Source organism: Gopherus flavomarginatus, chromosome 3 (assembly GCF_025201925.1).
Source record: "Gopherus flavomarginatus isolate rGopFla2 chromosome 3, rGopFla2.mat.asm, whole genome shotgun sequence".
Classification (NCBI taxonomy): Eukaryota; Metazoa; Chordata; order Testudines; family Testudinidae; genus Gopherus; species Gopherus flavomarginatus.
The window spans coordinates 94,833,158-94,854,046 of NC_066619.1; the positions used below are offsets into that span (position 1 = coordinate 94,833,158).

A 20,889-nucleotide genomic window follows, 5' to 3' on the forward strand; every position below is an offset into this window, starting at 1 on the left:
CGACTCAGAGCGCCTGTGGGATTGCGATCATGAGCGGTGCTGGTCCGCTGCACTGACTGACAGCGGTCTGCTCAGGGTCGGTTTGCCCATGGACTGTAATACCCGCACCGGCGGTGCCGGGGGTAGGGGCAGTGTCGCCTCGGTGATGGCAATCAAGTCCCTTGCCATGGAGAAAGTCTCCGGGGTAGATGGCAACGTGAGCTCTACCACGGCCAGTGCCAGGGAGCTGTCAGGTGCCAGACTCAACGGCCCTCGTGGGGCTGGAGTCGACGGTACCGGTTTCGGCTGTGCCGCGGCAGGTATTGGTGCCGGGCGGTCAGATCTAGATGCAGTCTCTGGCTGCAACGCTGGTGTTGCCGTCTGACCTTTCGCCGTCTTCAACCTTGGGGAGAGGGAGTGGCGCGGAGTCGATTTCGGTGCCGGCGGTGGCCGGTGCCGGTAGTCCTTAGGCGTCGCCGCCCGGTGCCGTATGGGTGCCTCTGCTCACCGACTGGCTCGTGCTCGGTGCCGAGGGCAATGGTGTCAGGGCCGCTTCCATTAGGAGCTGCTTTAACCTAATGTTCCACTCCTTTTTAGTTCTAGGCTTAAAAGCCTTGCAAATTGGGCACTTAGCCGATAAGTGTGATTCCCCTAGGCACTTCAAACAGGAGTCGTGGGGATCTCCTGTCGGCATCGGCCTATGACAGGCCGAGCACTGCTTGAAACCCGGTGAGCCAGGAATGAGCTCCGGCACCGGGGGCGGGGAAGGGGTTACCCCCCGAAGCCCGCAACATTTACTAACTAACAACTATAACTATGAACTATAACTAAATCTAACGAACTATATATATACAATAACAGTTAACTACACTATGAATATAACTAGAAAAGACTACAAGTAGCTAGGGAAGGTGGAGGTCAGCTAAGCCACACTCCACTGTTCCAACGACCAACACTGGCGGTAAGAAGGAATTGAAGGGTGGCGGGGTCGGCTGGGGTATATATCCGGCGCCATAGCGGCGCCACTCCAGGGAGTGCCGAGCCGACCCACTGAGTGTTGCAAGGGTAAAAGTTTCTCCGACGAACGTGCACGCGGCGCGCACACACCTAACTGGAATGCATATGAGCAATCACTCGAAGACGAACAGTCTCTTTTGGAAGTTTTCTGATCTCACTGGAACCAGGAAATGCACAGACGTGAAAATGAAAGAAGTGTGAGAGAGAAGACTTTTCCAAAGTTTTCTGGATTTCTAATTAAGCTCAGTATGTTTTTGTGTCTTGTTTTATCCCACAGTAATCAGTGGTTTGATAGACAACATGAAAAAGCATCTGCATCACTGAAACATTACAATAGCACATGAGTGAAAAATAGCTAGATCTATGGCAACAGAATATTTGCAACACAGAGAGCAATACTGATTCCAGGTCTAGCAACATTGCCTGGTTCCAGCAACTTAACTTGTATTTTTAATTCCACACATTCCTCTAACTCCAACTTTGTCATCATCACTGACAACACCCCTCCACCCAAAAAACCCGCAAACTCCAACAAATAGCAGATGTCAGCAAGGAAAAATGTGGCACATACCCTGAGCCACTGTTTCTCTGTGAGAGCATCACTGTAGTCCACATCTCTGCGCTGACGGGACCCCCTCCCAAATATTTTTTCTTCTTCTTCCTCACAGGTGAGCCTTTCTACTTCAGCATCGTCTTTAATAATCCAGGATGGCAGATCATCCTCCTCCATCAAGCGAGGCTTGCGCTTGGGATTTCGGGCATCCTCTCTGCGACGATCCATGTCCATACGCTGCAAGGGCAATCAAAACAGTGGTTAAGACCAGTGAGGGAAAGCTGGGTATTTTATACTGCATTAAGTTTTACATAATGTTCTTTTAAAATCAGTCTGACTACATTTCCTTCCCAATTCTTCATACTTCTATGGAGTATTTATAATGAGGAATATCCATACATGATAATTGGTCATGAATCTTCAGTTCAGGTTTGTTATTACACAGTGGCTTCTATTTCTGAGGTACTGAGAACCTACAGTTCCCACTGAAGTAAATGGGAAGAGCAGGTACTTAGTGCCCCTGAAAATCAGGCCATAACAGTAGTGGGATAGTTACTGTTTAAAATGCTGTCTCTGCTTTTGCACATATTTTATAGTGTATTATCGCTGATATAAGTAATTTACAAACACTAAAATTGTTTGATAACAACCCTTGGAGGTGTTATTCCCATTTTACTGAAGGGAAAAACTATGTCCAAAGCTGCAGAGGGACTTATCTGAGCTGGAATTAGAATAAAGAAGTTCCTAAACCTCAATCCTATTCAAAGGACACCTTGTCTCTTTGTCCTCAGAGCTAGAATGCTATCCACTTGGAATGTTGATAGCTGTTTACTGGAATACCACATATAAAATTTAACCACCCCCCTCCAACCCATAAGATTATGCTACTTAAAAAGTTAAGTAGAAGTAGAAGTATCAGATTGTGTTACAGCACTAATATTTTTATGACTCAAAGAAATGCCTGGTTTATTTTCATAATTGGCAAGTGCTTATTCCATAAAATAGAGTACACTGCTGAGATTATACAAAGCTGCATATAGGATTTGGATTCCCAATTCCATTTAACTAACTAGTTGACCATTAGGTGGTTGCAAAATTTTTGGACATCATATTTTGAAAAACAATAAGGTACTGTAACACTGACAGCTGCTACAGCTGTGGTCACTAACTTGTTACAAGCCTTTTTTCTCACAAACAATCCATTCTTACCTCTGTTGCGGCTACGCACAGTACTATATCTAATGCAAATTGAAGAGCATCATCCTTTCACCCCTCTGGGATAACCAAAGCACAAGTGATCAAGTTGCCATCTTGAACCTTCTTACACTGCATGTATTTTAAATATAACTCTACATTACACAGACTTTTCTATTCGCCTTTTTAAATATGGCAATTTCTGTATTAACTAACTGGCAACCTAGCACAGGTTTCAACTGTTGGCAGGTCTGGCAAAGAATGTACAGCTATAATCAGAGAAAAGGCCTCAACAGGCCTGTTTTGATTACTTAGTAGCAAGGATTAGTAAAGTACACTATTCCCATAAGTTGCATAGATCAGCATCCTTTAAATAATTAACTTTTTACCCTTGTAGAAGTGCTTGGTTTGCTATTTGCAAGACATGGATTGAAAGGCTAAGTTAAAATGCATATTAATTATGCTTTTCTTTCTGAGGGAAAACATGAGAGGAAAAAAGTTAAGCCACTCTCCTTGAGCCTGACTACAAAAGATTGCAAGTGAGGATTCTGTTCCCCCAAAGCTACTCATAAAAGCCCTTGTATTACTGCGACATCTATGATCAAATCTTCCTATATGTCAGTGACAGACAGATAAAACAATTAATGGTTCTATCTGGTGTCACTGTAACTCTGGTACTATACTGAGGTTATACACATGCACCCACAGCAACCTCGGTTATGCCTGAAACTAACCTAGTGACTAAGGCCCCTGTGCTGCAAACACGTCCAGGTAAGTAAAAGTTGAGCATGTACTTGTTTGAACGATCATGGCCTAAAACCGTCAGCTTCAAAATCAACCTGTATTACTGACCTATGAAACAGGCAGTCTATTCCTTCTATATTATCACTGGTTTGGTCCTAAAAAGGAGCAACAAGGGGGATGACTCTCATCTAGAGCTTACAACTACCTATTTTTAGCATAAGGATACTGCCATTTTGGTTTTGAGAAGAAAAATTAATTAAAATAGCACAAATAAAGTATCAGCTCAAACCTGTTGGGTCCTAGGATCTTATTTCAAAGGATGATTTCCGATTAGGAGTCCTTACTTAAGTTAAAAAATAGCACTAGACACAGCTTTATTTATATTATACTTTAACTAGAAACAAGTTTATATTTTCCCTTATTTTGCTTATCAAGTAAGGCAGGAAAAGTTAAAGATTTGTTGCAACACACTAATAAACATTTCAATGACACAGCTAAGTCTCACTGATGATTTTTTCTATTCTTGCTAGTTAGTGGTGCAACCAGAAAATAAGGTTGCTATCCCTTGCAGCAAGTGACAAGAAAAGTCAATAATAGATGTGGGTTAGAGGTTGTCCACAATATTCACAGTTGTTAAATATCACCACGCATCTAGTGATACCATGCCACTGGGTGCCTAGGAAAAGGGAAGGAAAACACATAATTCTATCATTGTTGAGTCAGGGGACAGATGTGCTTGAAAGCACTTGATGAGGCCCGAGTTACTCTAGTTTAAGTAGAAAGCTTCCTTTCCCTCTGTGATGTTTCTCCTCCCTAAATTCAAGGTAGGTTTTGATCAGATTTAGGAGCAGTTGTAGTGGGTGGGTGGAAGGGAGGGGAATGAATTTTGAATGTTAAATAACTGGAAATAACTGAAGGTGGCCCTAGACAAGAGCTTATTTATAGTAATCTGAAACTGAAATAGAGAGAATGCAGAGATCCAGTCATTTAGTTTCACAGACACCTGTCTTGAAGGCTGGACAGAACTCCAATCAGTACTACTTTGGCATTAGTATTATTATTTTTTTAAAAATAAAATTTCCAGCTGATGCCTTGTTGTCCATAAACTCCAGCTTAAGAATCGCTGCCATAGGCAATTTCTCTAATATCTAATGCCATGTCTGAAAAGAAACCTGACAAAATGCTGGGATTTCTTTTTATTTGTCCATACACGTATAAGTCCTTTAAATACTGGTGTCTGCCAGAATTATAAGTAAGCACTCAAAAGCAAGAAAGAATTTCAATTCATTACTACCTTTCAAACGCAAAGCATGCATTTGCCTTGAAATCTGCCTATAAATCTTTACTCTGAACACTGAAGGAGGATTAAATGCAATACTTCTTGGCCTAGAAATAGGAAGTGCTTCCTGCTACTGACTAGAAGATCCAGGTGGAGTGGGGAGGCTTATAGTAAATCTCAAAGACCCAACAGGTGGATCTGTTTGGAATTCACGTGCTAAGCCTCTGGGCAGGCAGCACTATCTGTGTGTGGAATAAGGAGTTGAAAAGATTCTAAAAGGACAGAATTATGGGATAAAAAGGAGGAGAGGCATTCCATTGATTATCGCAGCATACAGAAATGTTTATAAGACATGCTACAGTGATATTATACTACAGAGAAGTATTTATGAATAAGGTAAGGTAAGAATATCTCAGCCACAAATATCTTGCTTTCTGGTGCTAATGACTTGGCTGTAAACTTGGCTGTATTCTTACTTAATACCAGAACAAAGAATATTTTCAACATAAAGGCCTGATATTGGGATGCAATGTGGCTGGGCACAGATGTACTGTTGTGTAACTGATTATGAGAGAATCACAGCAATGCAAGGGGCTCATTTGGTTTGCTAAGTTGCTTCTATGACCCTGTGCACCACTGCCAGCACAGGAGGCATGGCCAGGAAAGTAATGTGGCTGCAGCTTCTTTACATCTCACTGATCACTAGCTGCCATATCAACCCCTTCAGGTTTCTCTGAGTTATGCCGGAGGGCTGGCCTGGCACACAATTGGCCCTAATCAGAAAAGCAAAAGCCACTTTTGCACATCCTTTCCCGGATGGTTTTGTATGCTCTTCAGCTGCATATGAGGATTTAGGCCAAGGAACAGTTATAATCTGAAAATAGAGTGTACAAATGGTGCCTTCTTGCTAAATCAATCAACTCCCATCTCTATTCAGTCTTGCAAAGGGAATTAAAACCAATAGTAAAAGGTTCTATAGCCATATAAATAAGAAGAAAACAAAGAAAGAAATGGTGGGACTGCTAAACACTGAAGATGGAATGGAGGTTAAGAATAATCAGTCTTTAATGAGGCTAATGAGGAGCTTAGGGATAATGGGAATGAGGATATGGAGGTAAATATTACCACATCCGAGGTAGAAGCCAAACTCGAACAGCTTAATGGGACGAAATCAAGGGGCCCAGATAATCTTAATCCAAGAATATTAAAGGAACTGGCACATGAAATTGCAAGCCCGTTAGCAAGAATTTTTAATGAATCTGTAAACTCAGGGGTTGTACCGGATGACCGGAGAATAGCTAATATAGTTCCTATCTAAGAAAGGGGGGAAAAAGTGATCCGGGCAACTACAGGCCTGTCAGTTTGACATCTGTAGTATGCAAGGTCTTGGAAAAAATTTTGAAGGAAAAAGTAGTCAAGGACATTAAGGTCAATGGTAACTGGGACAAAATACAACATGGTTTTACAAAAAGGGGATCGTGCCAAACCAGCCTGATCTCCTTTTTTGAGAAGGTAACAGATTTTTTATACAAAGGAAATGCAGTGAATCTAATTTACCTCGATTTCAATAAGGCATTTGATATGGTTCCACATGGGGAATTATTAGCTAACTTAGAAAAGATGGGGATCAATATGAAATTGAAAGGTGGATAAGAAACTGGTTAAAGGGGGGACTACAATGGGTCGGACTGAAAGATGAATTGTCAGGCTGGAGGGACATTGCTAGTGGAGTTCCTCAGGGATTGGTTTTGGGACCAATCTTATTTAATCTTTTTATTACTGACTTTGGCACAAAAAGTGGGACTGTGCTAATAAAGTTTGGGGATGACACAAAGCTGGGAGGTACTGCTAATACAGAGAAGGACCGGGATATCATACAGGAAGATCTGGACGACCTTGTAAACTGGAGTAATAGTAATAGGATGAAATTTAATAGTGAAAAGTGGAAGGTTGTGCATTTAGGGATTAATAACAAGAACTACTGTTATAAGCTGGGGAGGCATCAGTTAGAAGTAACAGAGAAGGAGAAGGACCTCGGAGTATTGTTTTGATCACAGGATGACTATGAGCCGCTAATGTGATACGGCTGTGAAAAAAGCTAATGCGGTCTTGGGATGCATCAGGCAAGGTTTTTTAGTAGAGATAAGAACGTGTTAGTACCATTATACAAGGCACTGGTGAGACCTCATCTGGAATACTGTGTGCAGTTCTGGTTGCCCATGTTTAAGAAAAATGAATTCAAACTGGAACAGGTTCAGAGAAGGGCTACTAGGATGATCCGAGGAATGGAAAACCTGTCCTATGAAAGGAGACTCAAAGAGCTTGGCTTGTTTAGCTTAACCAAAAGAAGGCTGAGGGGAGATATGATTGCTCTCTATAAATATATCAGAGGGATAAATACCAGGGAGGGAGAGGAATTATTTAAGCTCAGTACCAATATGGACACAAGAACAAATGGATATCAACTGGCTATCAGGAAGTTTAGACTTGAAATTAGACTAAGATTTCTAACCATCAGAGGAGTGAAGTTCTGGAACAGCCTTCCAAGGGGAGTAGTGGGGGCAAAAGACATATCTGGCTTCAAGACTAAGCTTGATAAGTTTATGGAGGGGATGGTATAATGGAATAGCCTAATTTTGGCAATTAATTTGTCTTTGACTACTAGCGGTAAATATGCCCAATGGCTTGTGATGGGATGTTAGATGGGATGGGATCTGAGTTACTACAGAGAATTCTTTCCTGGGTGTCTGGCTGGTGAGTCTTGCCCACATACTCAGGGTTTAGCTGATAGCCATATTTGGGGTCGAGAAGGAATTTTCCTCCAGGGCAGATTGGCAGAAGCCCTTGGGGTTTTTTTGCCTTCCTCTGCAGCCTTGGGCACGGGTCACTTGCTGGAAGGTTCTCTGCAGCTTGAGGTCTTTAACCCATGATTTGAGGACTTCAGTGGCTCAGACACAGGTTTGATACAGGAGTGGGTGGGTGAGATTCTGTGGCCTGCATTGTGCAGGAGGTCAGACAAGATGATCATAATGGTCCCTTCTGACCTCAATTCTATGATTAAGAAAACTTTCTTCTTCCCAACTTGACTGAGATCTCAAGGCTGAGTATACAGGGCTGGCTGACAGAAAACAAACAACTTTTTCCTTGTTAACAGAGTATACCTGATATTAAAATTACTGAGAAAGCAAACATGGAACCCTCATCCCCAATGCTAATATGAGCAGAACTTTTCAGACTAGAACTGCATTTCCATGTGTCTACCTATAATAGGTTATTTTATTAACAATTAAAGCATTTCCTATCCACTAACGCTTGCCTTAACTCCTTGGGTTTTGAAGGATGCGTTAACTTCATTTCCAGACGTCTAACACTTAGGGTACGTCTACACTACCTGCCAGATTGGTGGGTAGCGATCTATCTATCAGGGATTGATTTATCGCATGTAGTGTAGATGCGATAATCCATCCCCGACTGCTCTACTGTCAACTGCTGAACTCCAGCTCAGTGAGAGGCAGAAGCAAAGTAGATGGGGGAGTGGTGGCTGTCGATCCCACGCTGTGAGGACGCAAAGTAAGTGATTCTAAGTCAATCTAAGATACGTCGACTTCAGCTACGCTATTCTCATAGTTGAACTTGCATATATTAGATCGATCCACCCTCCACCCCCCAGTGTAGACCAGACCTTAGTGTCAGCTCTTTACTTTCCTTCACAGCAGATAAAAATTGATGAATTTTTTAAAAAGAAAATCTGATTTTTATTACTGAAATCACATTTTTGAATTTGTTATTTAAATTATAATACATTTAATTATAAGGTTAATTAAACTAGATTTAAACTGGCACTAGATATATACCCCTGCCGGCCCGCCCGCTCCTCAGTTCCTTCTTGCCGGCTACTCCGACAGTGGGGAAGGATGGCGGGTGTGGAATGGATGTGAGCAACACATCTCGAAGAACAACAGTTACAACGGTGAGTAACCGTCTTTTCTTCTTGGAGTGATTGCTCATATCCATTCCAGGTAGGTGATTCCCAAGCCTTACCTAGGCGGTGGGGTCGGAGTGAGAAGTCGCGGCCTGGAGCACTGCAGAGCCAAAGGCCGCATCATCTCTGGACTGCTGAACCAGGGCATAATGGGAAGCGAATGTGTGGACCGATGACCAGGTCGCCGCCCTACAAATCTCTTGGATTGGCATGCGGGCAAGGAAAGCCAGCGATGATGCCTGTGCTCTGGTGGAGTGAACAGTCACACAGCCTGTCGGAACGTGGGCCAGGTCATAGCAGGTCCTGATACAGGAGGTAACCCAGGAAGATATCCTCTGCGAGGAAATCGGTAGCCCCTTGACCCGGTCCGCTACCGCCACGAATAACTGGGGGGACTTGCGGAACGGTTTGGTCCTGTCCACATAAAATGCTAGCGCCCGATGGACATCTAGCGAGTGGAGCTGTTGCTTCCTGCGGGACGAATGGGGCTTTGGGAAAAAGACAGGGAGGAAGATCTCCTGGTTAATGTGGAAAGCTGAGACCACCTTGGGAAGGAAGGCAGGGTGTGGTCTCAGCTGCACCTTGTCTTTATGGAAGACCGTATACGGGGGATCTACTGTGAGGGCCTGTAGTTCTGACACTCGTCTAGCTGAGGTGATGGCCACTAGGAAGGCGGTCTTCCATGAGAGATAGAGCAGGGAGCAAGTAGCTAATGGCTCGAATGGAGGACCCATGAGCCGAGTTAGGACCAGGTTGAGATCCCATGAAGGGGCAGGAGGGCGGATCTGTGGATAGAGACGCTCCAGTCCCTTCAGGAATCTCGCCAACATAGGGTGGGAGAAGACGGAACATCCGTCCACTCCAGGATGAAACGCGGAGATAGCCGCTAGGTGGACCCGGAGGGACGACAACGCCAGACCCTGGGCCTTGAGGGACCAGATGTAGTCTAGAATAGTGGTGATGGGAGTCTCCATAGGGAGAAGACCTTTCTCCGAACACCAACAGGAGAAACACTTCCACTTAGCCGAGTAAGTAGCCTTGGTGGAAGGCTTTCTACTGCCCAGGAGAACCTCCTGAACCGGGGTAGAGAAGCGTAACTCGGAGCCTGTCAACAACGCAGGAGCCATGCCGTAAGGTGCAGAGATGGAAGGTCCGGGTGACAGAGCCTGCCGTGGCCCTGGGTGATCAGGTCCGGATGTAGGGGCAGGGCAACTGGGTTGGCTACTGAGAGGTCCAGCAACATGAGGTACCAATGTTGTCTGGCCCACGCTGGAGCTATGAGAATCACCCGAGCTCTGTCTCTGCGCACTTTGAGGAGAACCCTGTGTATCAGCGGAACGGGAGGGAATGCGTAAAACAGGTGGGTTGCCCATGGGATCAGGAAGGCATCTGCTATAGACCCTGGCTCCCAACCCTGGAAGGAGCAGAATGCTCGACATTTCCTGTTCTCCCTGGACGCGAAGAGGTCCATCCAGGGACGACCCCACCTCTGGAAGAGTGAGAGGGCGACGTCTGGATGGAGGGACCACTCGTACGAGCGGAAGGATCTGCTCAGTCGGTCCGCTAGAGTGTTCCGCACTCCCGGGAGATAGGATGCGGAAAGGTGAACGGCATAGGCTATGCAAAACTCCCAGAGACGCATCGCCTCGAGACATAGGGGAGAGGACCTGGTACCGCCCTGCTTGTTGATGTAAAACATGGTCGTCGTGTTGTCGGTGAACACCACGACACAACGACCTTGAAGGAGATGGACAAACGCTTGACAAGCAAGACGGACCGCTCTCAACTCTCGTATGTTGATGTGGAGGTCCATCTCCTGAGGGGTCCACAAGTCCTGAGTTCTTTGGGCGCCGCAGTGCGCCCCCCAGCCCAGATCTGAGGCGTCCGTAGTCAGAGATGCCGAGGGCTGGAGCAGATGAAACGGGAGCCCCGCACAGACTACGGACTGGTCCAGCCACCACCGAAGGGAGTCCAGTACCCTTTGAGGAACGGTGACGACTGTGTCCAATGAATGTCTGGCTGGCCGGTACTGCGCGATGAGCTAAGATTGAAGAGGCCTCATGCGGAGTCGGGCATACGCCGTCACGAACGTACAGGCTGCCATATGGCCCAGGAGGGCCAGACATGTTCGTATAGAGGTCAGCGGGGCCGCCTGCAAGCGCAGAATGATGGCCGACAGCGACTGGAACCTGGGCAAGGGTAGCAAGGCCCTGGCCAGGGCAGAGTCCAGAACGGCCCCGATGAACTCTATCCGCTGCGTGAGGAGCAGAGTAGACTTGTCCACGTTGATCACGAGGCCTAGGGCAGCAAAGAGCCTGCTGATCCTGCGGACGTGGTCGCGGACCTGCAGCTCCGATGTGCCCCGGATCAGCCAGTCATCGAGATAGGGAAACATGTGAATGCGGCAATGCCAAAGGTGTGCGACGACGACTGCCATGCATTTCGTGAACACCCTCGGGGCCGTGGAGAGGCCAAACGGGAGGACCGCAAATTGATAATGTCGGCAGTCGACCACAAAGCGGAGGAAACGCCTGTGCTGGGGGGATATGGAGATATGGAAGCAAGCGTCCTGCATGTCGAGGGCGGCGTACCAGTCTCCGGGATCCAGGGATGGGATGATGGTTCCAAGGGATACCATACGGAACTTCAACTTCACCATATACTTGTTGAGTTCCCGCAGGTCGAGGATGGGCCTGAGGCCCCCCTTGGACTTGGGGATTAGAAAGTAGCAGGAATAAAACCCCTTGCCCTTCTCGCTCTCTGGAACTTCCTCTATGGCTCCCTTGACGAGGAGCGTGTGCACCTCCTGACGGAGGAATTGCTCGTGAGAGGGGTCCCTGAAGAGGGACAAGGATGGTGGGTGGGAGGGGGGGGGCGATGAAAACTGCAGGCAATAACCGGCCTGCACTGTACGCAAGACCCAACGGTCCGATGTTATTTGGGTCCACGCCGGGAGGAAAAAAGAAAGACAGTTGGAAAACTGCGGGGAAGGATCCGGAGGGGAAACTGGTACTGCGCCCTCGGGCGCACCTTCAAAATGAAGGCTTAGGTCCAGGAGGGGCCTTGGCGGAGCCTTGGTTCTGCCCCGTTTGGCCACCTGACTGTCTGCGTCGGTTGTTCCTGCCGCGGCGCCTAGTGAGGTCCTGCCGCGGACGGAACTGAGGATACGGTCGACGCTGCTGCTGTTGGTTCTGCTGCCGGAATGGCCTGCGCTGTGTCGCAGGCGTATGCATTCCCAGCGACCGTATTATGACCCTATTGTCCTTAAGGTCCTTTAGTCTAGGGTCTGTTTTAGCGGAAAACAGGCCCTGGCCTTCGAAGGGGAGGTGCTGGATAGTATGTTGGAGCTCCGGTGGAAGGCCAGAGACCTGCAGCCAGGAAATTCGGCGCATCGTGAGCCCCGAGGCAAGGGTCCGAGCGGCCGAGTCCGCAGCATCTAAAGAGGCTTGTAGCGATGTCCTCGCTACTTTCTTGCCCTCATCTAGGATGGTGGTAAACTCCTGGCGGGCGTCCTGTGGTAACAGCTCTGCAAACTTCCCCGCCGCTACCCAGGAGTTAAAGGAGTAGCGGCTAAGGAGGGCCTGTTGGTTCGAGACCCTGAGCTGTAGCGCCCCCGCTGAATAGACCTTGCGGCCCAGGAGGTCCATTCGTCTCGCCTCCTTCGACTTGGGTGCCGGGGCCTCTTGACCGTGGCGCTCCCTGTTGTTCACTGACTGGACCACAAGGGAACAGGGTGTCGGGTGAACGTGCAGGTATTCATAGCCCTTGGAGGGGGCCATGTACTTCCTTTCCACTCCTCGAGCGGTCGGAGGGATGGAGGCCGGTGACTGCCAGATAGTAGCGGCGTTGGCCTGAATAGTCTTGATAAAAGGCAGGGCCTCTCTGGTGGGCGCATCGGCAGAGAGGATGCTCACCACCGGGTCCTCGATTTCAGAGACCTCCTCTGCTTGAATGTCCAGGTTTTGTGCCACTTGTCGGAGGAGGTCCTGGTGTGCCCTAAGGTCTAGAGGGGGAGGGCTGGAGGACGAGGTACCCGCCACTGCCTCATCCGGGGAAGACGACGAGGAAACCCCCGGCAACAGAGTGTCCACGGGGGGTTCTGTCTGGGGCTGCAACTCCGTCACTGGAGGGAGCTCTGGGTCCTGGTGGCTGGACCTGTGTTCAGCTTCCGGGGAGGGAGGGGATCTAGACACCGTTGCCTCTGGTGGCCTGCGCTCAACCGCAGGGCGGGGAGTAATATGCTGTGGACCCTGGGCTTGGCGGTACGCCCATGGGGTCCAAAACCCTCACTGTTGAGGCCCTCGTTCCTGAGGTGGAGGGTCCTGAAACAGGGACGAGTGTCTGTCCTGGCCCAATGCATAGGCGCTCTCTGCCTGAGAGGACACAGATGGTTCCCTTGAAGGCCACGGAGGCGCTGAGCCAGTTTGATAGGCCTCTCCATATGCCGACGCCGGCGCTCTCCTCGGTGCCGAGGATCGGTGCCGCGACCCGTATCGGTGCCGGGATAGGGACCAGGACGGCAGTCGGTGCCGGGATCCGGATCGGGATCTGCCTCGAGGTCGGTGCCGAGAGCGGGATCACGACCTTCGTTCAGCGCGGTGCCGAGATGGCAGTGGGGACCGGGACCTGCCACCGACGCGGTGCCGGGAGGTTGACCGGGATCGGGACCTACCACCGGCTCGGTGCCGGGAGGTCGACCAAGGAGCCGAACGCCGAGGTGAACGGCTCCTAGAGTCTCGGTGCTGGTGGTAAAGGGAGCCAGACTGGGACCGTGCAGATGCTGATCGGCGCCACGAGTGCGACCGGTACCGCCGTGGAGAACGGTGCTGGGACTGCGAGCGGCATCCCGAGCACGAGCGCTCACGTCTCCGGGGCGATCGGTGCCGAGACTCCGGAGACAGCGCTCTCAGCATCGGTTTGCCTCTGGAGGTTACCCGTCCAAGGGGTGCCGTGGTCTGAGGCTGGGATGGCTCCGTGAGCGCTATTAAGTCCCGTGCCGAGGCGAAGGTCTCCGGCGTCGATGGGACTAACTGCTCGACCCCTGATCTCACGGGGGAGCTAGGAGGGGCTGGACTTGACGGACCGTCCGGGCCCGGAGTCGACAGCAGCCCTACAGGCGGTGCCGCGGCCAAGGTAGATGCCGGGCGTTCCATTCGAGCCTGCCTCGATGGTGTTGCAGATGTCGATGGATCTGCTCCCGGTGCCGGGGATGGACGGTGCCGGGGAGTCTTGCCGGTGCTGGCGCGGTCCGGTGCTGAGGTAGAAGCGGCCGGTTGCGGCGCTGGTGCCGGAGTCAGTGCCGCTTCCATAAGGAGAGCGCGGAGTCTTTGATCCCTCTCCTTCTTTGTGCGAGGCTTAAAGGCCTTGCATATACGACACTTCTCACTGATGTGCGATTCCCCCAGGCACTTAAGGCACGCGTCGTGGGGATCACTAGTCGGCATCGGCTTCTTGCATGCCGCGCACTGCTTGAAGCCCGGTGAACCAGGCATGAGCCCGGTGCCGGGCGCCGGGAAGGGCAACGGCCCACCCGCGAACAAGTTAAACAACTATATATAATAAACAACTAACTAATATACTACTTAAAACTATCGATAAAACTATCTACAACGACGATATGAACAGAGTACAGGAGAGCTAGGTATGTGGAGGACAGCAAGCCGCACTCCACAGTTCCAGCAACCGACACGGCGGTAAGAAGGAACTGAGGAGCGGGCGGGCCGGCAGGGGTATATATCTAGTGCCATAGTGGCGCCACTCTAGGGGGCGACCTGCCGGCCCACTGGAGTTGCTAGGGTAAAAAGTTTCCGGCAAACGTGCACGCGCAGCGCGCACACATACCTGGAATGGATATGAGCAATCACTCGAAGAAGAACCTACAGATTATGGATCAGGTAGGAAGTAGCTCCTGGGGATCAGACATTGTGGAACTTAGAACAGGGTCAGCATGTTTCAGACTGATCCCCACTAACCCAGTGGAGGAAACTCTCACCACTGACAGGACCCTGGGCTGGGACCCAGTGGAGTTGGGAGGGGCTTGGTCTCCCTATCCCAGCTGCCAACCCACCCTCTTCCTGGCTTCTAGGCCCCACCACCTTGCGTGGAAGGGCTGTCTTACAAGTTCTGGCCGCTAGGCCCCACCACCCTGTGCGGAAGGGCGGTCTTACTGGCTCTGGCCACTAGGCCATACTGCCACTAATCCAAGGACAATCACCCTGACAGAGTGTACCCCATTGTGACACACCCATTGAGGAGGTGTAGCTGAAGCTATTTCATATGCAGTCTTCATACAGGATGTTATTTTTGAAGAGACTGCTTGACCCTTTGCGCAATCTGCATATGACACAAGCAGATGAGGTGAAGCAAGAAACATAGAATTGTGCATAAGGAGGCTCTTGCCATCAGAATTTGCAACTCGTACAATCCTTTTGTGAACGTTACTGCTACCAGGAACACAGTTTTCTGACACAAAAGGGAAAGGGACAAGGTTCCAGGGGCTCACACAGAGGTCCCATCAAAGCCACTAGGACTGAGTTAAGGTCCCACAGAGGAACCAGCTGTCAGAATGGAGGATGAAGAAAAAGAAGCCCTTCCAAGAATCTTGCTAGCATGGCCCCGGAGAAGACTGATCTTCCATGAACGGGGGATGAAATGCCGAAATCGCTGTCAATGAGCTAAGTACGAGTCCTGACGACTGAAGGTGCACCAGATACTCCAAGATGTCCTGGATTGAGGCCAGCATCAGTTAGCTTCAGTTGAATTCCACTGGCCAATGACCACACCAAAAACTGCTTTCAATTCGCTGAATAGGCCATTCTGGTAAAGGCATTTCTACTGCTGAGTAGAATCTGTTGAACAGTCGTTGAACAGTCACTGAACACCCTCTTCCTTCTCATTTAGCCATGAAGCAGCTTCACCGTGAAATGTAATGTGTCACCGTGATTCTCTGTGAGATGGTCAGGATGGAAAAGAAAGGGTATGGGAAGCTCAAAAGACAGTGTGAGAAGGTCAGAGAACCAGCACAGGCCTTGGCCATGCTTGGGCAATGAGAATGAACTTGGCCCAATTTGCTTTCAGCTTGAGGATGACCTGTGGGATGGTCAGGATCGGGGGAAAAGCATACACAAGAGCTTGAATATCAGCTGAAATAGAAAGTATCAGACTGAGGCCACGTCGAGAGCAGAACAGGTGACCTTTCCTGTTGTCCCTTGTAGCAAACAGATTGACTGTTGGCATGCCCCAAGCTGTGACAATGACCTAGAGGATGATTGTCTTCAGAGACCACACGTGACTTGGAAAATTTTCTGCCAAGATGGTCCACAAGATGATTCTGGACTATGCGCAAGTGGTCAGCTATAGAAGAGATACTCTCCTCAGTGCAGGACTGACACAAACTAATTGTGTCATGGCCAAGCATCCTGGGCCATGCTCCCCATGGCTTGTTCACATAATACATCAAAGAGGTATTGTCAGTAAGTGTATGAACCACAAATATGGTCCAGAAAAGTGTGGTATCCATTGTAGATGGCCCAGTGTTCCAGCATGTTGATATGCAGCGATGACTCTTGCTCTGACTACACACCTTGAACTATCAGCAGCCCCCGGTTTGCTCCCCAACCCATAAGGGAAGCATCAGTGACAACAGACCTGTTAGGTTAAGTGCTGGATGAAGGGAACACCCTGGCAAAACATGCTCTGGACACATGCACCACTGCAGGAAGTCCAGGACCAGTTGAGGAAGAGAGATCAATCTGTCCAGGGTGTGAACAGTCGTACAGTAAACTGTCCTGAGCCACATTTGGAGTAGGCAAAGATGCAGCCTTGCAAACTGGACCATCTGTGTGCAAGAGGACATATGGACCAAGAGTCATAGGCATATCCGAACTGCTGTGGAAGGCTGAGACTGCACACTGAGGCTAAAGTGGAGAATCACCTAAAAACAGCCAAGTCGAGCAAGGGCAGTGTAGCGCTGACATGAGCAAGATCCTTCTTGTTGTGACTACCCCTCAGTAACCAGTATTCCAGATAATGGAAGATGTGGATTCCTTTCTTCCTGAGATATGCCATCACGATGACCATACATTTGGTAAAAACCTAAGAGGCAGAAGAGAGGACCAATGGAAGCACCATATACTTAAAATGGCACTTCGCTATAATGAATCAAAGGAATTTTCTGTGGTACAGCAAAATTGTCACATGAAAGTAGGCGTCCTGGAGGTCCAGAGAAGCAAACCAGTCTTCATGGACAACAGAGGGAGAACAGTCAATAGAAACACCCCTCAGAACCTCATGTATCTGATATTGTTGAGGCCACAAAGGTCAAGATGGGTCTTACTCTTCCCTTGAATTTGGACACCTGAAATTACTGGGAATAGAAGAAGTGACCCTGGTGTTCTGGTGGAACCTCCTCCAGCACTCCCTAAGCCAGCAGAGAGAAATTTGTGCCCGGAGCAGTATCTTATGAGAGGTGTCCCTGAAAAGGAAAGAGGAGAAAGGCTGAGGGGAGTGATGGAGAGGAACTGGATAGCACAGCCTGATCTGATGCTGCTTAAGACCCAGCTGTCAGTGGTGAATGAGCCCAAGCATTGTGAAAGCAGGCCAGCCTGTGCCCAAAAAGAGTAGACAGGGAGAAAGTAGCAGTGACAGGAATACTGCTCTGGACCAATGCATCAAAATGGGTGCTGGGAGGGTGTGTGGACGGTCCAAACCCAGGACCTGACTGTCTTGTCCTAGAGCAGTGGTTCTCAAATGTCATTGCACCACGACCCCCTTCTGACAACAAAAATTACTATGCTACCCCAGAAGGTGGGACTGAAGCATGAGCACCACCAACCTAGGTGGGGGTGCCAAAGTCAAAGCTCCAGCCTCACCACCCCAAGCTGGAGATAGCGGGGCAAACCTGAAGCCCAGGGCTTCAGCCCCTGCAGGGGGCCTGTAACCTAAGCCCTGCAGCCCAGAGCTGAAGCCCTTGGCTTGGCTTTGGCCCCAGGTGGTAGGACTCGAAGTTCGACCCAGGGCCCCAGCAAGTCTAACAAGAGCCCTGGCTATTGTACATGCTGGTGGTGCAGAGGTGCCACTACAGTGGTCAACAGTGGTGGCAGCAGTAGCAATACTATCTGCAGCACATATCTGAGCAGACTTTCCGCCCCAAGATAATGCAACTACCCCAGAAAAGCAGGGTTGCGACCTACTTTGGGGTCTCAACTCACAGTTTGAAAACCCCTGTCCTAGAGAATCTATGCTCTTTTCTGGGGTACTAGCATTATCTCAGGGAGGAAAAGGCTGCTCAAATATGTGCTGTGGACGATACTGCTGCTGCCGCTGTTGACCATCATAGTGCACCTCTGCGCCACTAGCATGTACAGGACTGTAGGATAGTGTCTGAGTTCTTATGGAATATAGTCTCTTGTCCGTCTTTCCCACAACAGCGCTTGGCCACTGAAAGGCAAATCTTCTGTGGCCTGCGGCATATCGGGAGAAATGCTTGAATTCTATAGCCAGGAAGCCCTTCTCATGGTCACTGCCAAGGCCATCACACTGGACAAAGTATCTGTGACATCCAGCATGGACTGCAGTGAAGTCACCAAGCAGCCTTTGGTGACAAATGCCCCAAATTCCTCTCTCGGTGTTCTGGGCAGTTGGTCTGCAAATTTAGAGATAGCTGGCCAGTTCATAAAGTCATACCTGGACAGCAATGCCTGCTGGTTAGCTATCTGCCTTTGCAAGGAAAAGGAAGTATAAACCTTCCTGCCCATCAGGTCCATTTGTTTAGAGTGCTTATCCTTGGGAACAGATTTAACACTGCCCTGCCAAGCTCTTTGTTCACTGCAGTTACAACCAGGGAATTTGGGGCTGGATGGGAGTAAAAACCTTCAAATCCCTGCACCGGCATGAAGTAGCAGTATTCCATGTAATGTTTTGCAAGTGGTAACAAAGCTGGCATGCTCCAGAGGACTTTTGCAGGCTCAAGGAATGCATCGTTAATAGGGAGTCAGCTCTCCCGGGACAGACAGCTGCAGGATATCCATTAACTTGTGAGTGTTCTCTTGCAGGAACTCTGCTTGAATACCCAGGGAAGCAGCCACACATTGCAAAAGGTCTTGGTACGCCTTGAAATCCTCCAGTACCAAAGGGGAGGAAGAGGTAGGCACTACTGAATCATTTGGGAACAAAGATGAAGTGGTTAACTCCACCAGAGTCAGATCATGCTCCAGGACTGAGGGACTTCTCTGGAATGACTCTGGTGGCTCCACAAGGTAAAGGATCATCTGATCAGATTGACGGTCACTGCCACAGACCTGGTCGTTGATCTCACCTTTAAGTGAGATGAGGAGTGGGACTTCTGCAACTGAGGAGCATCCCACATATTCCATGGGACCACTGGCATGGATAGGGCATAGGTGGCCAGTAGGTGCCAGGCTAGGGCCCCTCAGCCCGAGCGCGAGACAAGCACCAATCCTGGTACCCATAGTTCTCCATGAACAGCCCCTGCTGCATGTCAGATGATGGAGAGCGAGAGGCAGAAGGTTCTATTCTGGACACCAAAGAGTCCTGGCCTTCAGGGGATAAAGGTGGAGCCAACCCTGAGCGTGTGAGCAACTGCTCTGACTCATTTGTAGCCCAGAATAACGAAGGAGCTGCTGCAGATGGAGGACACAGTTCCAGCGGCACCGAGTATGCCTCTGTTGTTTCCAGAGTTGGAAGCTGTGTCAGTCCTGAAGTTGGCAGCAGTACCAAGGTAACTGATGGATTCTATGTTTAGCTGTAAATTAACACATTTTCATGGTTATATTAACCAATGAGAATGTACCTTTCTTTAGAAAATAAGTGAAGTGGGAAAGTTGATTAAAACTGATGATTTAAATCGAGGCTTTTCACTTGGTGATTTAAATCAGTGATTTAAATAGCCTTGATTTAAATTAACTCACCCTACTTTGCTTTAGAGGTTTTCAGGTGCATTAATAGCATGATTTAAGCACAAACAATGTCAAAACTGTCATTACTCCTGATCCCCTCCTTATTGGTTGTTTTGTGATGATGCTCAAGCTTTCTCCAAATAGAGAAAGCTTCAAAACCTTGTTGGAGTTAGCCATGAATTCAACAATGAGGTTCAACCTGCATTCTGGCTCCTTCTTTCTGGGCTGCTGGAATTAAGAAGCTGTTTCAGACAACAAATCTGCTTGTGTTGCACAGTGAAAAATAGATATTTAAATTTCAGTCTTTATCTCTGATACAACAGCACCCACATCAATCACCATATATCTTGTAAAGTCAACTACTCAGCTTGAACACAACAAGAGCAGCAGGAAATTGCACCAGATATACAAAAATGTGTATCTGCAATGGAGAGCGGGAAGGAGCCATTTAGTTTATTACCATGTTATGTAACTATAAACTTGACTAGCAGTGCTGGCAAATCAAACATTCTCCTCTTGGTTCCTGGCCTGCCAAACTCTTCACACCTGACTCCTGTTGTGGGAATATTTAAATGACAGAGAACTCCTGAACAGACCCATTCTCGCATATATCACTTCTTTCAAGTCTTAAATGCTTCGCTGGCAACGTTCAGTAGAGCATAGCAGGGCTGGGCTGGCAGTTTAATAGCAATATGATGCATTGCCACATGGGGGAAATGTTGCCTCTGCCATCTGAAGTTTGGTACAAGTGACAATTCACACTTGTGTACAGTGCTTTAAGGCACATCCCTGAGCAAGAGGTGGTGTGCAGCTGTACTACCTCAGGGATTGTCTCTCAAGCTACTACAGTCCCTCCCAGCTTTCCGGATATGTGTCTCTCTGTCTGCCAACATTTTAGGAAATGCAGTGGCCTGCTCGCTCCCCCAGTACAGGCGGGGCAGAGTGCAATGATCCCACCTCCACACTTCCCCCTTTTGGGTGTGTGCTCCAGGGGCTGCATGAACATAGGGTCTGAAACTGTGGCAGGCCCTTGCGTGTGAAGGTGTGGAGACTCCCTTCAGCAATCCCTGCCTTGGATGCTCACAAAATGGCAAATCCAATAGCTGTGCTTAGGCAGACTTCTTAGCAATTCACCTAGCAGCACAGCTTCCCTGCTACTAACAATGATGGACGTGCTAATGTAGACCAGATACTGGCATTTGTATGTAGTCCTGCTTAAAGAATT

At 48.8% G+C, this 20,889-nt stretch overlaps 1 protein-coding gene across 3 annotated transcripts in view; it reads right to left on the bottom strand.

Moving 5' to 3' along the window:
- Positions 1 to 20,889, bottom strand: part of SMARCA2 (SWI/SNF related, matrix associated, actin dependent regulator of chromatin, subfamily a, member 2) — a 195,619-nt gene that overhangs the window by 52,158 nt on the left and 122,572 nt on the right. For all 3 annotated transcript variants that reach the window (XM_050944258.1, XM_050944256.1, XM_050944257.1), the window contains exon 28: positions 1,568 to 1,786. In XM_050944258.1, coding sequence (XP_050800215.1) covers positions 1,568 to 1,786 — 219 coding nt within the window. The remainder of the gene's footprint in view (positions 1 to 1,567; positions 1,787 to 20,889) is intronic.